This window comes from Mytilus trossulus, chromosome 9, assembly GCF_036588685.1.
Source record: "Mytilus trossulus isolate FHL-02 chromosome 9, PNRI_Mtr1.1.1.hap1, whole genome shotgun sequence".
NCBI classification, from domain to species: Eukaryota; Metazoa; Mollusca; class Bivalvia; order Mytilida; family Mytilidae; genus Mytilus; species Mytilus trossulus.
In genome coordinates, this window is record NC_086381.1 from 29678054 (window position 1) to 29701584 (window position 23531).

A 23531-nucleotide genomic window follows, 5' to 3' on the forward strand; every position below is an offset into this window, starting at 1 on the left:
GCAGTAGGGAACTGTACAGAAAGACTGAAAAATGAGCCCATACCCATAACTGTATAGGTACCTCAGACTTTGGATGGTCAGTGACTGAAGTCTTCAAGTGCACTTTTCCACCCAGGAATTGATACGAGTTGAAGATATGTATAATTGCTTTCCTTCTAACCATTTGCGGTCGAGAACTTTGCCGTAGGGGGATGGGAGTAAAGCGACTGCTGCCAGGACCCTGTAAAACGTTACTAGGTTTAATTTGGCACAGTTGTTTCAGATGAGAATAATAATGATAAAGTTTACGAACTGCAAGTTGTGACATTTGTTTTTTAATTCAAACAGTTTTTTTGTCTACTTCATATAAAAAAAGTATACAAGACATAAGTATAAATTGTCTACAGCATTAGCGATCAGTAATAAATATTTCACTACGGAAGATACCATCAGATGACTTCATATTCACATGGCCTATATAATGAGTCTAAAAATTAAACGATCAAGTTTTATTTTCCCCGTTTCTTTTTTCAAGTATCATGCTTAGAACTATAAGAATCACTGAACTTATAAGAATGGAAAAGAACTTTTGATTCTGTTTTTATTCATAGAATTTTCTTAACAAAGTGAATCGCTTTATATTACTTGCAGTATGTATTTGTTAACGTATATTAAAATAATTAGTTGGCACATACATTTTACGCAACACTAAAATTATACTTTTGTGTTTAATTATATTTTCCAACTTCAATCACTATAAGCATAACTTTTAAAAAGTTACTCTCAACACGTCGTTTGCCCCACCCTATAGGAGCTTTCCGAAATAAAAAGTTAAAAAAAAACCAAAAACATCGAGCTTAAAGAAAAATCAAAACGACAATGACCTGTGGTTTATATTTAAAAAAAAGTCTTTTAGGAGAGAAATAATTTGTGTCGAGGAAACAATCTATTTAAATATACCATATTCAATAAACTTAATGGGTCAAATTCTAAAGTAGTAATTGTTCATACGTCTTATTGATTTGTAAGAAATTTAAATTTCGGATTTCAAAAGTAAACAGTATATTACATTTAAACGTGTTAATACCATGTAGTCATAACAGGAAGTTATAACGGTGTGTGTTAGAATTTTACAGCTATGATCTATTACATAAAACCATGGATTTATCCAATTATATTGGCCATAGAAATGATATTTGCTTGCATAATACCGTGAGTATGGATATTTTATTTGATAAAACATGTCTGTAAATTGAGTAATAAGGTATGAAAATCACTAAAAGAGAAAGTGGACAATCCGTTGTTTTGCGTTCTACAGAAGGGAAAGTTTATTTACATTTTAGGACAAATCAACCGTAATCGTTGATAGGTAACCAAACTAAAATCACATGAGAAACGTAAAATTACAAAAAATGAACTCTGACAAAAAATTATCAAAACTGTTAATCCCTAGTCAAATGGAAAATTCAAAACTCTAAAACAGCAAACGAATGGATAACTGCCATATATTCCTTATTTGGTAAAGACATTTTCTTGTGTAGTAAATCACCCTCTTGTTTGTATTTCATAGATTAATTGTAAAAATGGAACTAAAGAATGTATTCTTTTGACTTTTCAGTCTCGTTGAAATCTCGTTCTTGAATTATATCCAAAACTTGTCCCGTTATAACATTATTCTGAAAGCTAGGTTTTACTAGGTTTATGCTACGTTCTCGTTATGTTTTGCTACGTATTACGTATTACTAAGTGTAATAATTACCATTACTAATGGGTATTAGTTAAAAAAAATCATACCCTATCTTCTATACTCATGTATCTAAAATGTAACTTCGAGCCTTCTATAACCGAATTTACGACATCGTTCTTTCTCATTGTTGAAACTGATGCCGCTTATTTGCATATAGTTGCTTACGTCTTCTTTATTTGAACATTGGGGAATAGTTGTCTCATTGGCAATCATATCTTCCATTCTCAATTTTATTTATTATATCTTATTTATACATAGCTTTATGGAATTGATAAACGAAATATATTTCCTTTTTTTAGCTATCTGAAGTCCACCCATGATGGAGATGTGAAAAAAGATTTTCCATACATAAGGTAATCGTAACAATATAACCCAAAATCAAATATATTTACATTTATTGTATATCAGTAAAACAAAACGGACTCCAAAGAGCACTTTTTACACAAGCAATGCAAATAGAAATGAAATTCTGAAATTTTGATATTGAGAAAACAACTCCTGTAAAAAGTATATATTCTATACTCTAAAAACAGTTAACAGGTATGTAGTATCTTCGATTGTCCAAACTGTGTATCGGTGCTAGTTACATGTAGTTAATATGGCAGTCAGAGGTAATAGATTTAATTCCAAAACAATGTGCTTCTTTTATCAAATCATGTTGAACGGTTTTGAAGCATAAACATATTTTAAATTACATGGTAACAAAAGTACAACTTGTGCACAACTCATAGTTAGCGTAAAATACTGAACGAATTGCAACGTATACTTTACTTTCATTTCTTTTTTGGATATGGGGTGCTTTTTTTAAATAGTTTTGCTGGTAAGTGCTGACCAACATTTAATGGATCAAATATAAAACACTTTTGTTTAAAAAAGAAGGACAAAAAATACCAGAGGGACAGTCAAACTTTTAAATCGATAATAAACTGACAACGCCATGGCTAAAATTGAAAAGGACAAACAGACAAACAATAGTACACATAACACAACAGAGAAAACTAAAGAATAAACAACATGAACCTCACCAATAACTACCTCACCAATAACTAGGGTTGATCTCACGTGCTCTGGGAGGATAAGCAGATCCTGCTCCACATATGGCACCCATCGTGTCAAATATCCACTCAACAGCAAATTCAACTTAACTCATCATAGTATATAAATTGACAATGATAGGATAGTACGTTGACATACGGTAACACAAGTATTTCACTCTCCAATTTCATACTGCTTCACGCTGAAACCTAGTAAAGAATAATCTACAGTTTTGTTTATTCATTTATATGTATTAGTGATGCCTAGAGCAATTTCTTTGGCTATACCGTGGCTGTTTTTTTGTCCAGAAAAAAAAACAGTGTTTGTGTTAGGAGTTTTGTAGTAAAGTGTTGTGTTGTTATATTTAATAAACAGATGCATCATAACAGGCTTTCCGAGGAGCTGATTGAAAGAGATAGAAGAAGTTCCTATGAACAAACCCCATTGCTGGTTGTCTGCTATCTAATCGAGTTGTTGGCCCTTTGACATATTCATAATTTACATTCTCAATTAATACTAAGTATTTGGTTAACTCGCAGGTTTTGAATTGGGAATGTTTTATAAGGGATGCGTTCACAAATCTTTCGAAGAGTAATTTACATGGAGGTTTGGGTGTGATAAAACTGTGTATGTAAAGATGTTTCTATAGTTAACCTTAAAAACATGTACACTTCTTTTACCCGATTAAAAGGTGAAACTTTGTAGAAAAACAGAATAGAGGTTATTATTTTAATGGGTTATTAAGTTTTGATATTTTCCCCAGGAAAGAGTGTAAACTATGCGAGAAACCTCGTAACTAGAATTCGATTCGATTAAATGTTTCGCATACATTTTCTGTTGTTTCATCGTTACCATGAAAAATGTCGGGATAAATAGGCATTAAATGTATGTCATTCAAATGCTTATTCAACGACAAAAGTTATCAATTCATTTTAATTGGCATCTCACAATTCACAAAAATAGTCAATAAACACGTCTGATTTTCAATACAGAAGTATCTGTTTATAAAAAATGTTGATTTGCCCTTTTTCTATATACGTTGGTAAAATGTTTCCTTGAGCAAATTATTTTAAAAACCGGTTTTTTTTTTGCAAGAAGAGAGGAAATTGAGAAATTTAAAACGTTAGACACGACAATGCAACGCATTTTTGGACCCGTCCTGGATTTTGCCATGAGTGATTGGTTAAAAAAGTTCTTGTTGAGAACTAATTGCATATATTTATGTTTGATAGAAAAATGAAATATGTGCACGGTCATGAATCAGTCTCCTATATTGATATTAAAACTTTCTTAGTTTTAATATTGGCGCTTTGACGATTCGTTTGTAGACGAAACGCATGGCTGGTTTAGCACAAACTAATGTCAAAAATGTCCCCTATATTAGGTATAATATTAAGCTATATAGCACATTTTTTTTTATATTAAGGTATATATAAGGGGGGACATATCGGAGACATTAGCCTGAGCAACAACCACTTTAAATGTTTTAATGTGTTTATTTAACAAAAAGATGATTGTTTTGCCCTTTTTATATTAACATTAGAATCCCCCAAGGTGACTAGGGAATTAAAATATGTTCACTCATAGTCTTCAACCCGGCAGTAAAAATCCTGGTCAAAGTGACTGTGAGGGATGTACAAGTACGCAGTCACGTCTAATAAGAATGGGGATGTTAAATATGTTTCCTCGGGTATAGAATGGCACGCTCCATGATCGTTATAAATGAAAAGTTTTGCTTTTGATGTCGGTGCTTTTCTGGTGTCTTCCTCGAATGCCAACATTTTATATGTTACCTATTCCTTGAATGCCAACAAAAATATTTCAATGGATGTTTATATAATAACAATAGGTGTTTTTATAAGTATTTAACTGTAAAAAATAATAAGTGAACTTGATGAAATTGCTACATTTTATCAGTTTTTAATAAGAAAAAAATAGCAAAATTCAAGGGTTTAAATTACTATGAATTTAAAGAAAGAAAGAAAATGAATTTTTTTTACTAAAATGTATTTATTGAAAAAAATTTGGAGGAATAAAAATGTTTATTAACATGATAAGACATATTTAGAAGGAATATATGAATATTTTAATTGAACAATTAGCTAATTTAAACTTCAAAAATCATCAAAAATAATTGAGTAAATTTGATAACTTTCAAGATGGTACTCTACAAAGTTTACAAAGTTTGAAGAAAATCCACAAAATAGGGTTACAAGAATTCAGTCTAAAGAGACCTGATTTTTTGTATTAGTGTACGTGACTTTGAACTAGCTGTCAGTAACTGCAAGTTTTCTCAGAGGCTGTTCTTAAGTGTCTTTTTGTTGTTGGGATATACAAGTACCTGGCCACGTCCATTCTGTGTAATATTTCTATTTGCATCCATCTGATGAGATAAGATGTTTTCAACTGATTTTTATAGTTAGTTCGACTATGTGGTATGGGCTTTGCTCATTGTTGAAAACTATAGTTGTTAATTTCTGCGTTATTTGGTCTCTTTTGGAGAGTTGTCTCAATGTCAATCATACAACATCTTCGTCTTTGTTAGGACACTGATGAGTTGCAAATGCCTATTGATAAACCCCTTATCAATATCATTTCATGAACACTTGCAAAAAGGGTGTAGTATTACTACCAAGAATAATACCATGAACAAACTGAACATAATAAAACATAGTTAAAAAGTTAAAAGTCCAAAGAGGCTGCTGTATAATTTGCGTAAAATGATTATGCACATGTTGACTTTGTGATGCAACACTTTTCAAAATTTCATTTGAAGAGAATCCATATTCGTTCAAGCACAGTATCAGCAAATTTTTTTTGTTAACAACGTGACCAATTCAAGATGAATTAGATTTTACCTATCTGTTTAATTAGTATGATTGTTTTTATAAGCATGCACTTTTGTTGTGATAACTTCTTGCACCTATTCCTCGAATGCCAACATTATTTTACAGGTAAATTGTCGGTAGATCAAAGGATGTTGGCATTCAAGGAATAAACCGCTTTTCTATTCCTTAAGAATTGGCGTAGCTGGGAATGAAAGTAAAAGTTTAGTTTATTTGTTATGCATAATTTTTATTTTCCGTTCATTTGACCATTTGTTTCAAGTTTATTTATTTTATTTGCATACATTTTGCAATAATATTCTACAACATTTTAAAAGAACTAATATGATGAGTTCGTCCGTGACCGTCTTTTTTAAGGCTAATTGGAACCTCACTTGCTCACTTTCAACTTATGGGAATATCGCTAAAAAGATGTGTTCGATTATTCCACCTTCTAACCAAATTGGTTCACATGGTTAAAAAATAAACCACAGGGGTAAAACGCCAGTGTTTTCCTTAAACTAGGAACCCGCTATAGGTGGAAAAAATATGATTATTCTGAAACCATCTCCTTGTTTTAAATAATTTTACAGATTATTGTAATTATATTTTTAGTGACACAGGAAACAAAGGGATATCAGCTTCGGCTTTCAGTTTACTTTTCAATATTTATGGATTTTTAGGTGAGTGCAAAGTTTTTAACAGGTTTAAAAAATACTTCACGCTTTCGTCCATCAAAAATGGCAGAATGATCTAACACAAATGTTAAGATATAAAATAAATAATATGCACTTGTCACTTAATTGCAAAGATATGTTCCATGCTTTGAAATTTTCCATTTCAATAAACGAACATTAATGAAACAGTTACCAATAAGTATCCAAAGACATAGTTCAAACAATGTGTAATACCAGCAAACACATATAAAAGTCAAATAAAAAACATGCACTCCTTTAAAATAAACAAAAGAATTAAGACAACTGCCATTTAATGGGTCAGCCTAGGCACATACCATCTGTCCACGAATAATAACTCTTGTATGCATTTTTTCTAATCATTCTTTATTTATACAAGAAATACAGGTGCCAAATTGCTTTTATTTTTCAAGGAACATCATTTTTAAAACTCGTTCAAGGCGTTGCTGCTTATTTTTAAACCTGAAAACAAAAAAGGTGCTCTTACAAGATTTGTTCATATAAATAAAAAATATACATTTTCATTGAAAATGATTACACAGATGCATAAATAATTGTTCCATATATTTATTTACCAGCTGCACTAAATTTCTAATTCACCCGCCGCGACATTGCTGACAAACCATTGCCGTCTGGCAAAAAATATTCAAGCGGTTCCAATTTAAAAGAGGGGCGAAAGATACCAAAGGGACAGTCAAACTCATAAATCTTAATCAAACTGACAACGTCATGGCTAAAAATGAAAAATACAAACAGAAAAACAATAGTACACATGACACAACATAAAAAAACTAAAGAATAAACAACACGAACCCCACCAAAAAGTAGGGGTGATCTCATGAGCTCCGGAACGGTGAGCAGATCCTGCTCCAAATGTGGCAACCGTCGTGTTGCTTATGTGATATCAAATCCGGTAAATAGTCTAATTCGGTTGGTCACATTCATGAAAGGAAAGGATTGTAGTTACGACGTAAGGAACATATCCGATAGCATTTGTGAAACGGTTATTCCATAACGATCAACCAACTCGTGATGGCGACCGTAACATTTAAGAAGGGATGATTTCAATTTCACCATTTGGAACTCTTGGTTTATTAGTTTCCTTGTGAGCAGCAACCCTCTATCAAGAAAATCATGATAGGAAATGCAAACACGGGTATATCGTATCGTTTGGGAGATGTATACACAGTATGCAGGTGCTGCTGGAATGTTGTTACTTAGAAATGGAAAGTTCACAATTGGAAATCTGACACCATCTCTGTTGTCGTTAAGTTTTGTTTTCAACCCCAGTGTCAATTACTAAATGTAAGTCAAGATATGAAGCCGACTTGAATGCTTCTGTAGTGTCCTTTATTTCTAGTTCGATGGGATAGATGCGTTCCACATAGTCACCAAATTTTGAATTTTTTAGTGAAAGAACATCGGCTTCATAGCGGAATGTAGAGATAAAGGATATTACCTTTCTTCCTAAGAAGTTTCTACATGAAGTCAGCCTCATAATAATAAAGAAACAAGTCAGCAATTAGAGAAGCACAATTTGTTCCCATTGGAATGCCGACAGACTGTTGAAAAACACGTCCTCCAATCGCAACAAATATGTTGTCAATCTAGAAGTCAAGCATCTTGATAATATAAGTTTCAGAGATTTGTTTGTTTGAACCAGAGTGATCCTTTACAAAGTAGGATTTATCCCTCCCTAAGACAAGATACTTTTATCTACGTTGGCCATTCTTTTTATGAAGCAAAGCAATGTCAACTCTTTCAGTTTGTCTTTTAGTTTGGAATGTGGAATACTTGTGTAAAGAGTAGAAAAGTCAAATGTTTTATTACTGTTACAAGGTGAAAAAGAGTTAGATTGTATGTACTCTAAAAGATCTTTGAAATTTTTAAGTATCAACATTTAATACGGTGACCAAGTAGCGAAAAGTCGCTTATTTAAGGATTTAATCGTCATTCAAACTATGCGGCTATCAATCACAGTAATGGTATTTCAAAGGTTACTCTTTACATTTTGACATGTCGTCAAAAATCATACGGTGCAATTTTTGTAAAATGGGCTTTGAAGTTCGTTCCCTTACTTTAAAGAAAAAAAATATATCAAAAAATTTTAGGCCTACATTCCAAAAGAACATTCGTGATCTCCTTTTTGTGAGTATATACATTATTATAACACCTTATTTTAACAATTTCAAACAAAATTAAGCAAAATAAATCCGTTATTGAAGAGTTTTTGTAAAAATTGAACACTATGAATATTTTGCATTTAATAGAGAACGTTTCAATTACTTTTCATCATTTATTTTTACGTAAAAACGTAAAGTAATCAATATTATATGATATTTCAAACATAAAACAAAATACAAAAAAGAACCAAGTCTGAATTTGGACATGTAGGAAAATGTTTGAATTAGGAAGTCCTCTACGAATAGGTCCTAGTAGTCAAATAAAGGCAACAGTAGTATACCGTTGTTCAAAACTCGTAAACATATCATGGACAAAAACAAAATCGGGGTAACAAACTAAAACTGAGGGAAACGCATTAAATATAAGAGGTGAACAACGATAAAACACACAAATGTAACACACACAGGAACGGACTAAGCATTAGACAAAATCCGATTAGAATAACAAATATATTAACATCAAAACCAAATACATGAATTTGGGGTAGAAAAGTACCGTGACACGTAGTAATGTGAATTCACAATCAAATATAAGAGAAAACAAACGACACAACGTTTAAATGTTACACACACAGAAACGAACTATAGTATAACAATGGTTATGTGCCTGACTTGGTACAGGACAATTTTAAAGATAAAGTAGTGGGTTGAACCTGGTAAAGGCAACACGTGTGCTTTACCTTTGAAAAGTGTATCGTCTGAAAGAGAAGAAGTACCGAGTCCCTTCCTTTACTGTAGAGAAAACGTTGCTTTAAGTTCTGTTGAAAGACTTCTGCCAGCAATGTGTTGAAGAGTATGGGTCGTTTGTTAAAATTCCTGATTTGGTGAACCAATTCGATCTGATGTCTCTTGTGCACTTTCCCTACCTTCCTTTGGCCCATCAATCACAACTTACACCAGTATGAGAGGTGGTATGGCATTGTTTAATTGTATTGGTGATAACAGAAAGTATGGCCCAATGATTTTCTCTAGCGCACATAGTAGCAGACGTTTCTTTACCGCTAAGACATAAACACTCAATAAAGTTGTCTGCTGAAAAGGAAAGCCGCACAATGACTAAGGCTTCCACCAAAGCGTACCAGTTTATTGAAGGGAGAAGGATTCCTGATTAAAAGAAATTTCTTTCTGTTCAAAATAACCAACAGCCTCTCCCTAACTTCTTTGGTAGTTTTTCTTCTTCAAAACTACGACAAACCCCCTATGATACCACCTTATAGTGAGCTTTACTTAGCCGGAACGTTTGTAAATCCGAAAATGTCAGTTATTTCAGACAATAATGTTAATGACTGTCGTAACTCAGTTAGCACTCTACAAGGGCCACTATTCCTCTGATAATGTATGCCTTATACTTTGAGATGAAGTTAACAGAAATGGAAAAGAGCGACAGAATAATCATACGGTCCTCTCATACGGGCGTGATTGTTCTGAGTGTTCACTACTACAAACAGATGACACGTGCATGCGAGGTTTGGGTGCTGATTGAGAACATTAGCAGTGTAAAGAGTAGTTGAAGACTTTTACCCCTTCACCAACTATATGCTGGCTTTTCCCCAACAATTTATAAACTGCCTTTTGCTGTACATACTATTACCGGATGCGACACAACTTGTCTCTGTTTGGAGTAGTGATAAAATAGTCTGCAAGACTTTGAAGGACACGCACGATAGTTACAGAGCTTTGGGAGTACTGACGAAGATGAAGCCCTTGTTTTTTCGAAGGAATTTAGTTTCGAAGATGTATGATCGGAAAAACCTCTTTAAATCATTCCATCATGATATGAATAAAATGCGCGTCAAGCTTGCCACCAGTAGACATGTAGGTTAAGTTCGGTTACCTCTCTGTGAATCGGCAATTTTGCATCATTCATTATTCAACGTCCTTTTCCGTCATATATAGAATACGGTTGGCGAAAATTAATTTATTCTGTACACACTGTTTATTTTGAAGGGCATATGTCAGCAGAATTCTTGCAGAATCTTGTGTGTTCATGTAAGGAAAAATCTCCAAGTGAAAAGTGTTTGTTCACAACAATATCTTACATGTACGGAGCTTTGCTCCTGTGGGTCAGAATTATGTAGAACTCCTTGACAGATGAATCATAAGATACTCCTGGATGAAATCTGTTTTGTGGATCATTAAGTCTTTCCACTTTTCTGTGGAAAGACTTATTGTTTTTGTTCTGATTATTATTATTTTTTTTATTTTTTTCTTCCGCCAAATTTTGTTCTTGCGCAAAATGTTTGTTTCGCAATATGTCGCTTAGATATTTCTCATATGGTATCGTATAGTTTATGCGCTTTTAAATTTCACCCTGCTAAGGCGAACCATTTTCTATGTAAGAGTTATCTCTCTTTTCACTGTTTATACTCTGTGTGCATCTCCTTCGTAACAAAACAAGATAGCGACAAAATTCTTTTTACAAATTATTCGTTACATCCTCAGTAATTTTTGGCGTATTTCGATCGAAGCGATTCGATGAAATTTTATAGGAGTTATCTACCTTTACAAAATAAATTTGTCGGTATGTTTATTTAACTCATAAACAGTTAACCGTATAACCCTGGAATGTTTTTATTTGAGTCCCCTAAGTCCTAACTTAGAAAATGAGGTCAAGGTCAAAGGTCAAGGTCAAGTTCTCAATTGTGACTTTTGCTTGTTTTTGCAATTTTTCTGACACTTTGAAAGATACATATTAAAGAACAAGTTCAAAATGTCAGCTTTGTAGTAATGAAGATATGCTACATTTAGTCTTATACAATTAAATGGCATCTTATAGGAGTTGTTGCCCCTGAAATGTCTTGATATGAGGTTATTTGATTATAACTTCAATTAAGTTCATTATAAAGACATTTGACCTCATACAAAAGGTTAAGTGACAAATGACCTTGAAAAATGGCTACCGGAAGTGACCTTTAGAAAACCGGAAGTAGCTTTTTTTTGCAATTTTTTCACCAAAAAGTACCCAGAATCCATATATTTTGTCATATAGATACATAAAACAGATAACTGAAGACTAAAAATGACTTCCAACAAACCGGAAGTGGCCAATTATCTCCCATTCTACATACAAAAGTATATAGAAACTATATATTTTTGGAATCAGTGTGAAAGAAGCTATCATATGAGACAGGATGTGACATTCATTTTACCGGAAGTAGCATATTATCTCCCTTATATCACTCAAAAAGATAATTAAACCATCATTTATCGCATCAGTATGAAGAAACTACCTTCTTATCCAAATTTCTTTGTTGTGGAAAGACTTTCAATTGTTCTCTGAACAATTGGTTTTTAATTTTTAATTGTAACTGTTTTGAAGGTAATAAGTAGTGTTTGGTTGCAATTACATGTATGAGCTTTGGCAAAATAAACGTTCGGGATAGATGGCTTTAATCGAAAACAACATTTATCATTTATTGCTGAGGTTGATTGTCACCTATCAAGGTAACTACTGTAACCTAAACGGAATTTCTATTGATTTTGTATAATAGAAAGGGGTAGGAGGGGTCCTGATCCTGAAAATACCGGTCTTAAAAATACGATATCCCGAGGTACCGAATTTAAATAATTTAAAATCCCGACATCACGAAATTCGAAGAAAAAAAATTTCCGGATCACGAAAGGGTCAATCCCAAGCTTAAAAACACTCTGATCCCGGAGTCCCGATAAAGGTTTTCTCCTCTTCATAGAACAAGTGTTTGAAAAACGTAAATTTTCAGAATAAATCGATTACTAAGTAATAAATTCCTTTATTAACATTTTTGGGATAATTCATTGTTAGTTGATTTGAAATTTAACACAAGATGCTGCTGAGATCTTTCAATTTCGAAAATATAGAAAGAAAAAAAGAAAATAGTATCTTGATCTTTGACCTTAATTTAAGCAAAACTGTTACCACATTTCTTTTTGACGACATCGATATTCCAAACGTACTAATTTTTCCGAATCCAATGATATATGTTATAGCCATATAGTATGTTTGACGATTACATTTTTAAAATATTGGGTCTGGTCACCGTACTCATTTGATTCACGCCACCTCTAGAATATGCAGGTTCACAATAATTCTGAAGCCCGTCTTTGATTGCTGATAAAATTGGTATTAATAATTAAGAAAGAGGTTTCGTGGAGCACTTGAAAGACCCAGCAATATACCGTTGTTTGTAAGGACACTTATGTAGTTTAGGTATCCAATACAGTGATGGAAGATCCAGTTCTTCATCTTTGGTTGCAATGCAAAAGGAACATAGAACAGACCTATTATTATCCAGGATTTCCTCTTTGGTACGTGTCGGGAGGGTATATGTTGAGTTCCCAAGTGAATTGTCAATACTTAATTCGTTTATCAAGCAGTTTGTGTAATGACTTTTACACACAAAAACGATATTTTTTTGGGGCTTCATCGGCGGGGACAACAACATTTATGTCATGGAGTTCAGATAGGTGTTTTGTAACATTTGGGTCTTTAAAGATTGACGTAGCATGGGCATTGATGGACCCATTCAGTTTCTGAATTCTGATTTGTATCAACGACCTCACTGCCTTAATCTATTCGGAAAGAGTGTACGTCTTCCTTATCGTGCTTAGCCCATTGCCTGGTATAATCCTCGACTGAATCCATCAAAAGTTGTTTTTCCAATTGATGGAATTTAGGCTCACGATATTCCGGACCTTTCGATAACACATTTCGTAGAGAAGTGTTAGTAACAATGTTGAAGTCACCCTTAATAACGTGGCCAGCAGGATTATATGTGAATTGGGAAATAGCACAAGTCCAATCAGGAGGTTTAGACTTCAAGTCGTCAATATCAAGATCCGGCAAAACGTGTTTGTAATTGAAAATTTTAGTTGCAATAGGTTTGGTATAGGTATAAGAAATAATCGGTACAGACTGGTCTTTGAAACAAGGAGGTATTTTCGATTGAACTAATTTATGATGAAGAATATTGCATAAATTTACGCCATCGAGACCTTTGTTGGCAAAGGAAATATTAAGGAAAGTTCTTTTCCTCTTTTACATCTTTTACAATGCGGGCTGGCTTGAAAAGTCTCTGACTAGCAATATCCGTAATTATAGCTTCAAGTTTGTATTGGTTTAAATGAGAGTTTGTAACAGTGGATTCCAAACATAAATTGAACAGAGAATTAAGAGATAACTGTATTGTATTTGAAGCTTTAAGGACGTCCATCGGTAGTTTTACTGTCGCAAATTTAGTTTACCTGGCGACGCGGAGCGGAGACAGGTAAACGGGTATTTGCGACAGTAAAACTACCGATGGACGTCCGAAAAGCTTCAAATACAATACAGTTATCTCTATTCTAATGCAAAACAAGTTTATAATTAAATTATAATCATTATTTCAGTGTAAAATCTTCATAAAAGAAAATTCCGCGAAAAGATGTTATCTTCTTTGGTCCCTACACTAGGTGACGTCATAGCTATGTTTCCGGCGTGAAACGTAAACACCGGGCGTTTGCTTGCTTCTGTGCCGCTTCAGAATGTAATAAAATTTGATAAAAAGAAGATTTTTAGGCGCAACAAGTAGGTTTTTTGTTTATTATTGTAGAAATAACATGTCAATATATTCCGAAATTCAAAATGTCGGCTTCCTTGGTTACAGACAAGGAGATAGAGAATTTTACGCTTGCTGTCATCCAATCAGAACAATTGTTACAAAATAATTGCATTAGAATGAAGTTTTGAAAGAGGTTATGAATAAAGTTTTGTGCGAATGTGATGAATACCTAACAGTATTTGTATAAATGGCAGCAAGTCATTAATAGAGACATCATGCAGAGAAGGTGATATATAATGGCGATGACTATGACTGCGTTCACGTCGAGGAGTCGCGTTGAAAATATTCATCACAATCATCGAGTGACACGAAACACTAGATAGAATACCTAATACACATAAGGTGTCGCAGTTCCCAATTGTCTAATCCAGTAGTCTTCTTTTTGTCTACGGAGAGTTGTTGAAAGATAAGGATTGTTATAGCTATGTGATATATTTTCGATAATGCGAACTGTCATAGAAACGATGGAATGATCGGGCTGATTGAAATGCTGGTATAGAATGTCGTTAGCATTAAGGTAAATGTCTGATCTATGACCGCACATAAGTTTGTTTAGCCTTCCTTTCGTTTCACCGACGTATACCAATCCGCAAAGGTTGCACTCAAATCCGTAGACGACATTTATCGATTTACAAGTTTCTAGTGGTGAAGCTCAAATCGTCCCGTCACAATTTTACGGATGCCATCAGGATATGGTTGACCGTTATGGAATACATATTTGAGAGATGACGATGGATGTTTCGTCTTGTCCTCCTTTACCCCGAATATGACCTACCAAATTATACTAATCACTGGGTTTGTGCTTACTTGAAAATCAACCCGGGTATCACATGTTGATCAGGATCTGCATACCTCTATAACACACATGCTATTATCAAAGGTTGCTGGTAGGGGTTCATGTTACCCAGTCTTAATCTTATGGTTTCTATATTTGTAGCGTTGTCAATATAAAAAAGATGATGTGGTATGATTGTCAATAAGACAACTCTTCACAAGAGACCAAATGCCACAGATATTCACAGTTTTAGGTCACCGTACATTTTATTTTCGACGTTGAATGACCCCTTGGTATCTATCGACTTTATTTTACAAGCATGTGCATACTGATCTGGTGTCCCCCTCACCGCGTTACAACCGGGACTTAAACAGTTGAGACAAATAAAAACAAATATAATTATTGTTGAGAAACACTTTTATATAATATTAATAGTCTTCCACTTGTTTTTCAGCATTTATCAATATAACTGTTAGATTTGAACAGATTAAAGTAAACTACAGTTACCAGAAAAGTCGGCCTCGATACATAGTAAACATAATTACAACAGTCGTTGGTCTCTTATCATTGTCTGGTATTGCTTTGGTTTCTACCTTCCAGGTAAGACATTAAGCAGTTAGTATCTCCCCTGTAACTGTATCGTATGCCCTTAGTCAGTTGTTATCAGCATCTTATTTGTAAAAAGGTGTTTCTTATAGTTATATATCATCATAGAAAATAATTTAGACAACCGCTTTGGAATTTGAAGCAATGAATTAAAAGTGCATTTTGTGTGAAACCATCGTCCACAGCAAGTCAAGTAACTTACATCCAGTATAGATCTAGAACGATGTAACTGAAGTTATGTAGAATTACGGTGGTACCCAACACTTGCACTACAATTAATTTGGCTCCTTTAATTTTCATAAAATGTTCCTTTAACAAAAATATACAAATTTCATAATGTTGAACCAATCGTTTTGTCAGAAAAATTACACTGGTTATATAGCAGTTTGACAAACACTAATTTCGATCATTGTGAAGATTTATATTGCCTGCACAAGGTAACGTTATTCAAACGTTTAGCTGATATTACAGAGTTATCTCCCTGTAGTGTTAGGTACCACCTTAAGACAAAAAAATATAATATTAGAAAGCATTTAAACACATATTCTTCGTTTTCACCGATGAAACTATCTAGCATGTTTGATATTTGTTGTATGTTACTCTCTTCAATTGAGGCTGCTTAGCCTCGAAAATTTTACCTCAAGTAAACAAAGTAAAATAAGATGTGGTCTTACTGTCCTGTGTCATAAATGTGTGAACAGATCTAAATCAATGATTGGTTTACTCTTTTCTAGGTTGGTACACACGAAGGAGTACACAACACTGGTGCTGTATTGGCCTTTGGTGTTGGAGTTTCATATTTAGCAATGCAGTCATTATTTTCATTTTTTTTGAAAGACATTCCTGGGAGCAGTATTATAATAAATATTATTAGAATAGTGCTGTCGGTTCTACAGTTTGCTTTTCTACTAGGAAGTATCCTTTTTATACTGTTAATATCAGCATGTAGCAAACATTTAAAAGTTATCAAAAGTACCAGGATTATAAATGTGTTTAAAGTATAGATATAATTTCTTTGCTATAATATGTTGGAGGTCGTCTGCTCTCCTAATGTTTAAATAGCTTATTGGCAGCAACATTTATTTGGAATGGGCTTAATAATATCTTATGAACAATAAATTTACAAACAAAATGTTTCATAAAATTGTGATACGGCTACTGTGCAGATGGTTGGTTATAAATCTGAAAGTTCATCTTCGACTAAAGGATGAATAATGCATTTATATTATATCTATAAGTATTCTAGCGGACTTATATTTCACCTGATGAGGAATTGTCTCAGGAGTTAACCAAAATATGACTAATGGGCGGCTGGTACTATGGAGGACCAATAGTTTTCCTTAAAGAAGGGTACCAAATCGGGGGTAAATTATGCTATAAAAGCTATTTGTAGCTTATAGGTAGGAAAGGCTGTTTATTTTGCGTACTGATTCTTGGTAAATTTTGTTAAAGCAATTGAGCAGATGACACCCTAGGTGACTGATATTCAACATTCAGAGGTATCGACTTAGGAGTAAAAATCATAAGTCTATAAGGTTGAGGTGGTACCCTAGAGGCCGACCGGTATCCCGCAGTGCTCTTCAAAAGACTCATAATCTAAAACCAAATGACAACGCCATGGCTAAAAATGAAAAAGACAAACAGACAAACAACAGTTCACATGACAGAAAATAGAGAACTAAAGAATAAACAACTCAAACCCCACAAAAAGGAGGGGTGATCCCAGGTGCTCCGGAAGGGTAAGCAGATCATACATCACATGTGGCACCCGTCGTGCTGTTTATGTGATAACAAACCCGGTAAATAGTCTAATTCGGTAGGTCACAATCATGAAAGGGAAGGGGATTGTAGTTACGACGAAAGGAACATATCCGATATCATTTGTTAAACGGTTATTCCATTACGGTCAACCAACTCGTGATGGAGTCAGTTAAATTAACGAAAGAGTGATTTACACCCTCTATCAAGAAAATCGGGATAGAAAATGCAACCCCTGGAATATCGTATCAATTGAGAGATTTAAAACCCGTATGCTGGTGCTCCTAGAATGTTGCAACTTCGAAATAGAAAGTTCACAATTGGAAAGCTGAAATCATCTCTTTTGTCGTAAAGTTTGTTTTCAACCGACCCTCATTGTCAATTTCTAGATGTAAGTCAAGATATGAGGCCGACTTACCTGTAGTATCTTTTATCTCTAGTTCGATAGGATAGATGCGTTCCACATAGTCACCAAATTTTGAATTATACATGATGAACATGAAAGTGGAGTTGAAGGATATTACTAACTTCTCATCTGCCTTCATAAGAAGTTCCTGCATGAAGTCAACCTCATAAAAATAAAGAAACAAGTCGACAAGTAAAGGGGCACAGTTTTGTCACATTGGAATGCCGAGTCTGTTGAAAAACACGATCTCCGAGCGTACCAAATATGTTGTCAATCAAGAAATCAAGCACCTTGATAATATTAGTTTCAGAGAATTTTTTGTTTGAATCAGAGGGATCCTTGAAAAAGTAGGATTTATCCCTCCCTAAGACAAGATTCTTGTTTCTACGTTGGCCATTCTTTTTTTATTTTTTTTTCAACTTTGTACTTGTTTAGCTTGATATCTATTTAGATCTTAGCGACACTGATGAGTCTCATGACGACGAAATGCGCATCTGGTGTATTAAACTGTAATCCTGTTACCTTTGATACCTATTAAGGTATCCAAAAAACATGCTTCGACTACCGTGTACACAATACGTATACTTTTTAAAGTTCTTCACATACACGAAATATACATTTAAGTTAAAAAGAATTCAATGTTGACTGTATTACCAATTTCAATTGTTATGAAAATGCAGAATGTGATTGTTGCTATAAAAGAAAATCATACAATTATCATAAAAAATTATTAGTTTGATATCTTAGAGAGAATTCGCCAGTATTGCAGAAATAATTTTTGAAGTTGTTATCCTTAACCAGACAAAGCATTCATTGTAACTATACAGTACAAACAATCTAACAGTGTAAGTGAATTGATGTTTACAAATGTAGTACTATAATACAATAAGATGCATTTTGAAATATAAACACATTGAGGCAAACTTTTATAGAGAATTTTGATATTTTTATGTGCATTTTTTTTAACGTATTATATCTAATAGTTTTAACTCATCAATCTTCCATTAGTATTACAGTATTTATTAGGTATTAATCTATATTTTTGTAAAATCTAATCAGTGCCAATGTTGTTGTTTGAACATTTGATTTGCCAATGGAATTTAATTGTGTTTTTAAGTTATCTTATAGCGAATCATTGGCATCGAGTGAGTTTTATTAGTTAATTGAAAAAAAAGGGACCCGTTTCACGAAACTGTTTTAGGATGGTCTTACGACATATATTAGTCTTAAGTTGGTTTCACAATGTGGTCATAACTAAGGAAATTTTGTAAAGTTTGTACATGTAATACGTTAGGACAATACGAAAGATGTCTTATGATGGTCTTTTTTTCAATAAATAAATATTTATATCTATAAATTTTGAGACCTTGCACCAGGATATCTTTACATAAATCATCATTACACAACCCCAAGGCGAGGTCTGCGATTTGTCCTAAGATAGACATAAGAGGATCATAAGACATGTTCAAAATGTAAGATAGCTTTGTGAAACCGGCTAAAGAATTCTTTAAGATTATATTTCGTATTATAATATTACTAATATAACTTAACTTAAGTAAATATTTCGTTAAAAAAAATTAATTCATTTCTATATTGTTGTTGTATTTTTAGGATCTTTCAATCAAACGAAAAGCAGCGATTTTAGAATGGATATTAGCTTTCCTAGTTTCGTTTTACTTTTTGACTTTTATACCAGAATTTCGTCACTACGACTGGAGAATACAGCTAGATGAGACCAACATTAAATCTAACAAAGTAGATATAAATAGCGATTCGATTTATAATGTTGGCTCGAAATGAAAATAGCATTGACATTTAGTGAACCTAAAGTCTTTCAAAGTAGATCTCCTGTTTGAAGAATACTAAATGTTCGAATTAATTGAGACTTTTAATCATCATTATTTATATTTTTGAATTGTGTCTTATATAATATATATCTTTATTCTCAATAAACCATATACAAAGGTATAGAGAACACAATAATATACATTATCATATACTTAGACTAAATAACATATGATTTTTAGCGTATGATAATAGCATTAAATTAAAGTATTTTCCATATTTTTCAAATTGGTGCTTAGCGGGCTGATAAGAAAAGTTTACCACATGCTTTGATTGTTATCACATGCCTTTCCGTAACGTTATCACATGTCGTTCCGGTGAAACTCGGCAAATTCCGGAAAAAACACCTCAATGCTTTCAGTGAAAAAACATTACAAAGAAGTGTACAAAACAATTATTTGAATACTGGAATGTATATTGTGCAAAACAATTAAATTAAATTAAATTAAAAAAATTAATTAAATAAATGCATTTTTTAGTTTTTCTGAAACATGATTTAGAAAGTTACTTTAAAAAAGTTGACTTTTCCATACAATGTTCATTATGTATATTGTTGAAATATTTTTTTGTCGATTCGTCCATATAAAAATATGTTTTTTTTCTGTGTTGAGGAATATGATAGAAAGATTTCATATTGAATGTATAAAATTTGGGGTCCGACGTCCGTGAACTTTTTACTCTCTCAACTTCTTTTCGGGAACCACGTTAAAGGATCAATATATGAATCTGTTATTTTTCTCTGCTGTTGACGCAGTGTATGTAAAATGCGGATCCTAAAATATCATTTTTACTGTATATGCCATAAATGTCTAATGTAGAATGATAAATAAACAGACGAACTTTTTTAATTTTTGAAGAAAATGAAGCAAAGTAAGATAAGCGAGCGGGGTTTTATCGCGCCTAAAGCCATCCAGTTGTGAAATATATACCAAAATAGGTGAATATTTATGACATTTCACAAACAGATCGTGCAGGTGCTTTATAACTAACAGGTGAGATGTTGTTGCAGTAAAAAATATTCATTTTAATACAATTGATAAAGTTGTATAACGTAGAATATGTTTTGTCATTCAGTTTCTTCATATTTAACTAAATTCCACTATGGTGATTTCGTAATGCTACTCATGTTTACTGTCGAAAAATGATACTATTCTTTCATTTTCACTGTGGAGCGAATCATTAGTATTGTATATGCGGTGCATTTTCACTGTATAATATTATTTTTTTTATCTATTACAGCTCATTTCTTTAAGCATGTAGAGCAACACTTTAGTTGACTTGCTTGCTTTTCTTTTATTGGATAATCATTATGATAACACCCAATGTAATTCAAATATTAAAAATACAGGTTAAACTATGCCTATTCATATTGTTTAAAAATGTCAATCTTATTTACAAAGTTTGTATAAACAATTAAACAAACAAAGCAAGCAAGCCAACCAAAGTTTTGCTGTACATGCATTAGGAAATTAGCTGTAAAGCCTTAATTTAGCCGACTTGCTCAAACAATAGATAAAGTAAGAGAAAGCTTTGATAACTTACGGAGGAAAGTTTGGTTTTAAAACACTCAGTCTCTAATAAATTCAATAGAAATAACATTTATTTCAAATGTATTCCATTTAGTTTCTTGTAAAGCGTATAGGGATCTTTATCCTTACTTTTTTATCCATTTCCATGACACTTCACCACTAATTACGTACATCTTGATATAGATTGAACCTTTGTTTTCCCGTTTAAAAGGTTTTACACTGGAGCCCTTTATAACTTGCTGTTCGGTGTGAGCCAAGACTCCATGTTGAAGACCGTATTTTGACGTATAATGGTCTACTTTTATAAATTGTGACTCGGATGGAGAGTTGTCTCATTGTCACATACGACATCTATATATGGCTCAAAAACAAAACGAGACGGGATAAAAAGGGATAAAAAAATCCACGCTACTTTTTTTAAAATATATATAATGGGCTTAATATGAGTCAGAATAGAGTTAAATATTGGGTCGCATTTGGGTATAAGCGTGACGCCGGATTGCCGATTTTTTGCAAGCGTGGCAGATGAAAATGATTGTGTCGTGAAAAACGAGAAATGAAGTCTAACGGGACACGGATAATTACAAAAAATGAGAACTGCATAGTATAAGCGGGATACGGGAATCTGACAAAACAACAAGCGGAATACGGGAATCTGCCAAAACAGTAAGCGGGATCCGGGATGAGAACCCCCCGATGAGACCCCCAGAATAAAATATTTTTGTATATTCATCCTATTGTTACAGTCATGCCTTCAATAACAAATGTATCCGATGCATGCATTTTTTTTTATATTTTTGGTCCCTTTTTCAATTATGTGGGGTCCAAATTTATAGACAAAAGTCCTTTAATATAGATATTTGGGATTCGTTTACATGCTGAATCTAACCGTGTATCTAGTTTGGGGAAATTTTGCCTAGTTGCTGAAATAGCCCACAAAGAGTTCCAAAGGATCTAAAATCAACAAAAATGAATTGTAGCATGCATTTCGTGCACAATAACCCAAATGTGTCAGTATGGTTTTACCTCTGCGATAGTATCCATTCGCGGATCTAGAATTTTTCATTTTGAAAATCGCTATTGTTTCAAGTTTGAAAAGCTATATATTTGATGAAGGATGAATGAGGAGTTTGTATTTCAATTTGAAAATACATGTATCATAAATCCTAAAGTCATCCACTAAGTTTTTTCGTTTGTTGCAAGTGCATTTATCACATAATTCTACAATAAAAATTCCTCGCATCTTTGAAAATTCTACACTAATAATGACTGCACTAACAGTGATAATTCATCGCATCTATAGTTAAAATGGATCGCTTTCATTAATCGATATCCTATATTATGATGCTTTTATAACACTTATTTGAACTGTAATGCTATGTTTGTATATTATAAAGACATATCACAATGAAAATATGATAAAACTTATCTTCAAATCACTTAACTTGATATTTTCAACACATAAACAAATACAGTTTTCCCATGATCCTTTATTCTACAAAAGACATACCCGCATATAACAGTAAACATGAACTAGCTGGATTCGCACTTTATATACACTGTGACGCATATGATAAAAAGATCATAACATGTCATTTTTTATATCGTAGTATTATAAGCCCCCGGTCAATATCAGCCCTCAAGCCATGCGGTTCTTGGGCTGATATTGAACCTAGGGCTGATAATATATGCGATATGAAAAATGACATGTAATAATCTGATAATATTTACCACAAAATAGAAGAAACAGTTGATAACACAATATACAATGTATGAAGTCCATTTTAGAATACATACACCTAAGTAAATAAGCTTTTTAAATTTAAAAAGGTTAATCAATTCTGATTTGATTTTTTGAGACATAGTCTGCTTGCATTTGGCAATATTTGCATTTGTGAAATAATAATGCGACATACAATGTTTCCATTTTTCTTCGAAGTATTAACATTCTAATATGAATAATGCAATTCATCACCAGTATCATTTTTATTACAAAAAAGGCAAAGTCTTTTGATTCTAACTGTATTATTACATCTACCATGTTCAATAGGGAGCTTGTGATTTGTGGCTCTAAATCTTCAAAACAATCAACAGACAATTTGTTCCAAAGAATTTGAAGATCACTATTCTTTTCTCAAAAAAAATCTTTACAACATTGGTAATTAAGTGTTTTAGTGAGTATTCAAGTAAAGAATGCCGGACTGGTCCTTACGTTTGCGTTTGATGAATGAAACTTATCTTAGTACCAGAATCTATGACAAACGAGACGATTTTAATTATGAAATTATAAATCCCCCCACCTTAGTTACAATATACCAACTTCACCTGCACATTGGATATATTTTCCCCCAACTTTATTCGATTTTCAAGAGCGTGCAGCTCCTACTCAGACTTTGAAAAACGTGATCAGTATCCGAGTAGAAAGTTAATGAACGTCTCGTCCTTTTTTATAAAAGTTCATCGGAAGGTACCAAGACCTTGTTGGTAAATATTCCGAATCAACTTCACAGATCTTCACAAGTAATACATGTTGGTCTTGATGTATAGATACTACGGACTGATTTTAGTTATC

General features: G+C 33.1%; 1 protein-coding gene across 1 annotated transcript; it reads left to right on the plus strand.

Annotated features, from left to right (window-relative positions):
• The first annotated feature begins 1054 nt into the window (after window positions 1–1054).
• On the plus strand, window positions 1055–19846 carry LOC134683801 (DNA damage-regulated autophagy modulator protein 1-like). Its single transcript, XM_063543105.1, has 7 exons — window positions 1055–1191; window positions 2026–2079; window positions 6202–6269; window positions 15270–15415; window positions 16156–16336; window positions 18393–18430; window positions 19197–19846. The coding sequence occupies exons 1-7, from the start codon at window positions 1118–1120 to the stop codon at window positions 19383–19385; spliced, it is 750 nt and encodes a 249-aa protein (XP_063399175.1). The 5' UTR covers window positions 1055–1117; the 3' UTR covers window positions 19386–19846.
• The last annotated feature ends 3685 nt before the right edge of the window (window positions 19847–23531 follow it).

What these genes read in the sequence shown, in the direction of transcription:
- LOC134683801 (XM_063543105.1), top strand. Translation starts at nt 1,118, where the DNA reads ATGATCTATTACATAAAACCATGGATTTATCCAATTATATTGGCCATA. An exon ending in AAAGATTTTCCATACATAAG is followed by an intron (nt 2,080 to 6,201) that starts GTAATCGTAACA and finishes TTATATTTTTAG; the next exon opens with TGACACAGGAAACAAAGGGA. An exon ending in AGTACAAACAATCTAACAGT is followed by an intron (nt 18,431 to 19,196) that starts GTAAGTGAATTG and finishes TTGTATTTTTAG; the next exon opens with GATCTTTCAATCAAACGAAA.